At 41.0% G+C, this 7,647-nt stretch overlaps 1 protein-coding gene across 4 annotated transcripts in view; it reads left to right on the top strand.

Moving 5' to 3' along the window:
• The window catches only part of OPTN (optineurin), a 41,252-nt gene that overhangs the window by 27,665 nt on the left and 5,940 nt on the right, over nt 1-7,647 (top strand). For 3 of the 4 annotated variants that reach the window (XM_023511372.1, XM_023511373.1, XM_012803342.2), the window contains exons 9-13: nt 323-472; nt 960-1,053; nt 2,660-2,818; nt 4,715-4,845; nt 6,919-7,001. In XM_023511372.1, the coding sequence (XP_023367140.1) occupies nt 323-472; nt 960-1,053; nt 2,660-2,818; nt 4,715-4,845; nt 6,919-7,001 (617 nt within the window). The remainder of the gene's footprint in view (nt 1-322; nt 473-959; nt 1,054-2,659; nt 2,819-4,714; nt 4,846-6,918; nt 7,002-7,647) is intronic. The other variant, XM_023511374.1, reaches the window with a different exon arrangement.

The raw sequence follows: 7,647 nt of genomic DNA, 5'->3' as shown, positions 1-7,647 counted from the left end.
GCTATAGGCGCCGAGCCGCCAGTTACTACTTTGATCTGTGTTTAAACAACTAAAATGTATTTGTAAACTACTTGAAACAATTTTTCTGGCAGGACAATACCTCATGTGATCTTAGATATGTACTCTGTGTTTATAGACTTCAGAGCTCAGGAATACGACCATGTCTAATAAAGAAGAAGAGTGAAATATTTTATTTTGCATTCATAAATCCTGCCCCCCCCAAAATTCTTTGTATTTTCCATCATTTTTGGATTTGTTTAAAAGCCACTGAGACAACACCTGATGAAGCATTGTTTACCCATGAAGTCTTGATCTTTCTTAGGTGTCAGGCTCTTGAAAGGAAAAATTCTGCAACCCCATCAGAGCTGAATGAAAAGCAAGAGCTTGTGTATAATAACAAGAAGCTGGAGCTACAAGTGGAAAGCATGCGATCAGAAATAAAAATGGAACAAGCTAAAACAGAAGAAGAAAAGTAAGTGTGCTGGGATGGAATGGCAACTTGCCAGAGGAGATGGGCTCGCTTTTTAAATAGAGATTGGAATGAGAGTTTGAGTATAAATTCTGAACATTGATTTTTTGCTTACTTGAAAGAATACTGGGAGACTTTTCAGAGGGAATAAAATGTAAAAGTTTTATTATTACAAAATTATTTGCATTCTGTCTTGGTTCTTTGGAAAAGATTATTTCCTTTAAGATAAGAAATGCTAGCCAGGGGTGGCACCTGTGGCTCAAAGGAGTAGACGCTGGCCCCATATGCCAGAGGTGGTGGGTTCAGACCCAGCCCCGGCCAAAAAATGCCAAAAAAAAAAAAAAAAAAAAGAAATGCTAGCCAGTGGTGGGATAATAAGGGTAGGCATGGAGATTTTGCCACTTGAGTGTTCAGAAAAAGGCTGGGAGGTAAGATTATAAGTTTCTATGATATTTTCCACAAGAGTCCACTTTTCAATGTTTTTTACTAGGTCGAAATTAGCCACTCTACAGTTGACACACAACAAACTTCTTCAAGAACATCATAATGCACTGAAAGTAATTGAGGAACTAACAAAGAAAGAGGTAATCATAGACAAAAATTATGTCCACAGCCTAGCAATGAATAGAAACTGTTGAATATTTTATATATAAAATAGTTGCATGAACCCAAAATGTCCTTTCTTGTGAATGAAGATGGCCCTAATATCTTACAGTCAGGGAGCAAACTTTTAATATTGTTAAAATATTTTTAAGGGTGAGTTTGTAGGAGAGCTAAGACCATGGGCTCCTGAGGGCTGAAGGGGGCATCTGCTACATGGAACTATCCATGGCCAGCTTGCCTGGTGACAGTGAACTTGGGACCCCTCCCATCCCAATTGCTGTGTGCAATTTAAATAAGTAAAAAATGCTCAACATAATGTGATTATCTACAGATTCTCAGTATGGATGGCAGCTTTGAATTAGCTAAGGTCTTTGAAATTTTATCCTTACAGATATATTCATTTTTTCATTTATTTTTTAATGGAATAGTTTTCCTCTCTGGAACCTAGTAGATTTTAAATATATTTCTTCTTTTCCATTGACTTTACAAAGGAAAAGTAACTTGTGGGGCGGCACCTGTGGCTCAGTGAATGGGGTGCCGGCCCCATATACCCAGGGTAGAGGGTTCAAACCTGGCCTTGGCCAAACTGCAACAAAAAATAGCTAGGTGTGGTGGCGGGTGCCTGTAGTCCCAGCTACTAGGGAGGCTGAGGCAAGAGAATCGCCTAAGCCCAAGAGCTGGAGGTCACTGTGAGCTGTGATGCCAAAGAACTCTACTGAGGGCAACAGAGTGAGACTCTGTCTCTAAAAAAAAAAAAAGAAAAGTAACTTGTGGGAAAAATAACAGTATCAGTGAGTCACAGTCTCTTCAGTTGGGAGTTGTTATTATTTCTCTGATGTTAACATTACCTTTTTATTTACATTCCTGTTTTACATGAGGAAATTATTATTTTCAAGCCATAAATTAGATGAATACAACTTTTTGATAAGTTAGCCTTGCTAATTAATAGACTAGTTTAGAACTGACAATTAAAAAATAAACCTTTGGGACGGCACCTGTGGCTCAGTGAGTAGGACACTGGCCCCCTATACCGAGGGTGGCAGGTTTGAACCTGGCCCCAGCCAAACTGCAACAAAAAAATAACCGGGCATTGTGGCAGGCGCCTGTGGTTCTAGCCACTCTGGAGGCTGAGACAAGAGAATCACCTAAGCCCAGGAGTTGGAAGTTGCTGTTAGCTGTGATGCCACAGAACTCTACTGAGGGCAATAAAGTGAGACTCTGTCTCTAAAAGTAAATAAATAAATAATAAACCTTTATCTAGTGTTAGGCTGAATTATTTCAAAACCTGGCTCGGCGCCTGTGGCTCAAGCACCTAAGGTGGTGGGTTTGAATCCCCAGCCCGGGCCCACCAGGCAACAATGATGGCTGCAACCAAAAAAAAAAATGGCCAGGCGCTGTGGCGGGCGCCTGTGGTCCCAGCTACTTGGGAGGCTGAGGCAGGAGACTCGCTTGAGCCCAGGAGTTGGAGGTTGCTGTGAGCGTGATGCCATGGCACTCTACCCAGGGGGATAGCTTGAGGCTCCGTCTCAAAAAAAAAAAAAAAAAATTATTTCAAAACCATTCCTGGAATAAACATGTCTTTTTCAGTCAGAAAAAGTGGATAAGGCAGTGTTGCGGGAACTGAATGAAAAACTGGAGCTGGCAGAGAAGGCCCTGGCTTCCAAACAGCTTCAGATGGATGACATGAAGCAGACCATAGCCAAGCAGGAGGAGGACCTGGAAACCATGAGTGTCCTCAGAGCCCAGGTGAGACACATCCGAAACCCAGGCTAAGCAAGGCCAGCCCTGACCGTGTTCTCTAATAAGAAAGTGATGGTGTTCAAAATATGTTTTTTATTTTTTTCCACCAATGAATGTTTTAAAACTTCTATATTGAAACATGGAAAGTGCACCAAATGTTTAAGTGCATATGCTCAATGAATTTTATTGATCTACTCTATAGTGGGTCGGAAGTTGGGTTATTTCCAGTTGGTGGCCTTATGACTAATGCAGTGATGTCCTGTGACGTCCCTCTGTTTGCATGTACACTCATTTCTGCTGGGGACACACCTAGGAGTGGAATTGCTGGTTCATAGGCTAAGCATGTTACTCACTTTTAAAGGTAATGCCAGTTTTCCAAAGTGGTTGGACCGATTTTCACTCTTATCAACAGTTTCCAGTGTTGTACATCTTACCAATACCTGTAGTATTTGCTGTTTTACATTTAACCACTCTGGTAGGTGTGCAGTGGTCTCCCATTTCACTCACCCTTCACTGATGACTAATGGGGCTAAGCACTTTTTCACGTGTTTATTGGCCCTCTAAATATTCTCTTTGTGAAGGGCCCATTTTTCTTTTGGTTTGCCTGGCTTTTTCTTGATTTTATTTATGTGTTCTGTAAATACTCCACATACGACTCTTGTCAGTTATTTTGCTTTTTTTTTTTTTTTTTTGAGATGGAGTCTCACTATACTGCCCTGGGTAGAGTGCCGTGGCATCACAGCTCACAGCAACCTCCAACTCTAGAGCTTAAGTGATTCTCTTGCCTACAGGCACCCGCCACAACACTCAGCTATTTTTTGTTGCAGATATCATTATTGTTTAGCAGGGCCGAGCTGGGTTCGAACCTGCCATCCTCAGTGTATGTGGCTGGCGCCGTAACCACTGTGCTACAGGTGCCAAGCCTATTTTTGCCTTTCTATTCTCATAAAGGTTTTTGAGGAACAAAAGTTCTTAATTTTAAGAACTTTTTTTTTAGTCAATTTATCAGTCTTTTCATTTATGATTAGTACTTTTGGTGTCCTAATGAAGAAACATTCACCCCAGGCCAATGAATATATTCTCCTGTATTGCCTTCTTAAAATTTTGTTTTTACCTTTTACGTTAACATGTACAAACCATCTGAAATTGGCATTTTTATGTTGCGTGAGGTAGAAGTAAAGATTTTTATTTTTGCCTATATGAATATCCAGTTGACTGTTCACCATGTTTTATTAAATGCTCTGCTGCCCTCTTCATCAGTATTGTGGCCAGGGATGTACAGGTCTGTGTCTGGACTCTATACCACCCATTCATCTACTTGGGTATCTCTGCTCTGGTGCCATACTGTCTAAGCATAGAAAGTTAAAAACTGCTATAGAACAATGCTCGATTCATGCAATTTACTATTAAGTGTTTTGTTTTTACTTGATAATTTTTTTGGATTCTTTGCTTTTTTAAAATTTTGTTTATAATTGACACCTATTGTACATGTTTATGAGGGTACAGTGTGATGCTTCAATACATGGGTACAGTGTATGGTGACCAAATCAGGGTAGTTAACATGTCCATCACCTCAAATCTTTATCGTTTCTTTATGGTGTTAATGTTCAACATCCTCTTTTCTAGCTGTCTGGAAACATGAAATACATGTTATAGCTCTGGTCACCCTCCTGCGGGGTTGAACTGTTTACAGCACAAATGAACACACAACTTTTGTGTCCACCATTGGACTGTCACTGGGAATTGGGGTCATTACAGTGGTTTCCAGCAAGAATATGTGTCTGTGATTTACAAGCCTATCCGAGGATGGAGCTCTACCTTGTTACCTCTCAAAGGGTAGAGAGCTGCAGAGAAACCACATTCATCTACATAGTAACTTCTGTGTCTTTTTTCCTCTAACAGATGGAAGTCTACTGTTCTGATTTTCATGCTGAAAGAGCAGCAAGGGAGAAGATTCATGAAGAAAAAGAACAGCTGGCCTTGCAGCTGGCAATTCTACTGAAAGAGAATGATGCATTTGAAGACAGCGACAGGTAGGGTAGAGAGTGAGCGAGGAAGACTTAGAGCACATGTCAGCATGGGCTGCAGCAGAGGGGCCTGAGCGCTTCCTAGCGTGAGCTACAGGACTCGCACTAGGAAACAAGGCTTGCTTCACACACACTCCACTCGATTGTGTTCCCTGGTTTTGCTTACCACAAAGCTGGACAGAGACTTATGGGAAGCCAATCAAGTTATTTGCTTTTAGATAAGCTGGGAAAACCCAACATTATGTGTCCTGATGACCTATCTTGCTATCATCATGAATGAAGTATTCATAACACTTAAAATTTTCTAATATGCTTTTTAAATACTGCCAAAAATTACTCTTGATTTTTAAAAATTCCTTTTGAGAAAGCTTTGAATCCTAAAAAAATACAGAGATACAATAACACACATCAGTAAGCACCCTGCCCTGAACTAACAGTTGCTAACATTTCTTTTATTTGCTTCAAGTATTTTTTTAAAAAAGGAAATTATAGATAAAGTTGAATTTTCTTTTGTTCCTCCCTTCCCTTACCTGTGCCACGAGGAATGCGGTGGGGGGCCTCCCATCTATTTCATATTTTTACATATGTACACACACCTCTTTGTAATGTCTTAAAACAGTGGTTCTCAACCTTTCTAATGCCGTGACCCCCACAGTTCCTCATGTTGTGGTGCCCCCAACCATAAAATTATTTTCATAACGAAAATAACTGTCTTAAAACAAGGGAATATTGATTTCTCTGTGTTTAAGTTACAAAACAATCACTATGGGTATTTTTCTACAACTTGCTTAACATAACAGTGTGATTTTGAACTGTCAGTGTTGATAAATGCAGATTTAGTTCATTATACTTAGCTGCTGTGTACTGTCTTGAATCAGAAATATACCACTTTGGGGGATGGGAAGGGAAGGGGGTAATTTGATAGAGGGAGGGTTAATGGTGGGACCACACCTATGGAGCATGTTGCAAGGGTACAAGTCAGATCTCTCAAGTATAGAACACAAATGTCTTAACACTATGATTAAGTAAATGAAATGAAAGCTATGTTAATTAGTTGGATGTAAGCACTCCAATTTGTACAAATAATCAACACATTGAATCTCACAAAGGCATAAATGTATTCATGATCTATGTATATATGACTTAATAAAAGGAAAAAAAAGAAATATACTACTTTTATAGAGTATAAATGTCTTAACACAATAATTAAGTAAATGAGGTGAAGGCTATATTAACTAGTTAGATGTAAGCATTCCAAATTGTATAAAATTTGTATACCAGCAGGCTTACCTTGTTCCAAGAGGTGAGTCCTGTGTGATTTCAGATTTTTAGGAAATGACAATACCCTATAAGGAAAAATTGTATAAAATCAGCACATTGTATCCCATAAAGGCATTAAGGTATACGTGATCTATGTGTTTATGACTTAATAAAAAAAAAATATGGGTGGCGCCAGTGGCTCAAAGGAGTAGAGCACAGCCCCATATACTGGAGGTGGCAGGTTCAAACCCGGCCCTGGCCAAAAACTGAAAAAAAAAAAAAGGCTCGGCGCCCGTAGCACAGTGGTTACAGTGCCAGCCACATATACTGAAGGTGACAGGTTTGAACCCGACCCAGGCCAGCTAACCAACAATGATAACTACAACAAAAAATGGCTGGGCGTTGTGGTGGGCGCCTGTGGTCCCAGCTACTTGGGAGGCTGAGGCAAGAGAATCACTTGAGCCCAAGAGTTTGAGGTTGCTGTGAGCTGTGATGCCACAGTACTCTACCGAGGGCAACATAATTAGACTCTATCTCAAAAAAAAAAGGAAATTACCACTTTTTCCTAATCTAGTCCCTATCAACGCAAGTTTGGTTATTTCCTAATTTTTTTAAAATCTTAATTATTTACTTGTACTACATAGTATCCAGTGCCACTAGTATTTAAAACTCAAATTGTTTCAAGTTCTGGTTTTTATGAACTTGGTTTTGGCATTATAGTTTGACTCTGTTTCTCTCGTACTCCTGTAGACTGTCTGCCTGATGTTGTCATGTTTCAGGGTTGTAGAACATCACATATAGTGTTGCTTTTCATCCCAGTAGGCAGTCCTTGATGGAAATGCAGAGCCGACATGGGGCGAGGACAAGGGACCCCGACCAGCAGGCTTACCTTGTTCCAAGAGGTGAGTCCTATGTGATTTCAGATTTTTAGGAAATGACAATACCCTATAAGGAAGATGCTTGAAGAAAAATTCCACTACATTCTACACAATGAATTCTAAATGAACCTACCAAAAATATAACACCCACCAGCCCTAGTTGCGCAGTACACTGGCTTCCATCCGTGACCCTAGACTCTTCAGCCTGTCAGTTAAGGCCGGCGTGGCTGACACATTAAGCCTGATCTCACTCTGTTCTCATGCAGACATTAGCAGACTGAATCATCACGTTCAACTTGTCCTATGCCTGTGTTTGCATGTGTGTTAAGCTGTGGCCTTCATGTAGATGCCCTTTAATCACATGTGTTCCCATCTTCCTCCAGTCCTTCCCAGTGATTCTCTGAACCTGTCTTAAAAACCCATATTAAGGCTCGGCGCCTATAGCTCAACCGGCTAAGGCGCCAGCCGCGTACACCTAAGGTGGCGGGTTCGAATCCCTAGCCCGGACCCACCAAACAACAATGACGGCTGCAACCAAAAAATGGCCGGGCGCTGTGGCGGGCGCCTGTGGTCCCAGCATACCCAACCGGCTAAGGCGCCGGCCGCGTACACCTAAGGTGGCGGGTTCGAATCCCCAGCCCGGACCCGCCAAACAACAATGATGGCTGCA

The sequence above is a fragment of the Otolemur garnettii genome, unplaced genomic scaffold, assembly GCF_000181295.1.
Source record: "Otolemur garnettii isolate 467f Iridium unplaced genomic scaffold, OtoGar3 scaffold00019, whole genome shotgun sequence".
Taxonomy (NCBI): domain Eukaryota; kingdom Metazoa; phylum Chordata; class Mammalia; order Primates; family Galagidae; genus Otolemur; species Otolemur garnettii.
Note: the sequence above shows the minus strand (reverse complement) of the source record. Positions and strands in the feature narration are given on the sequence as shown.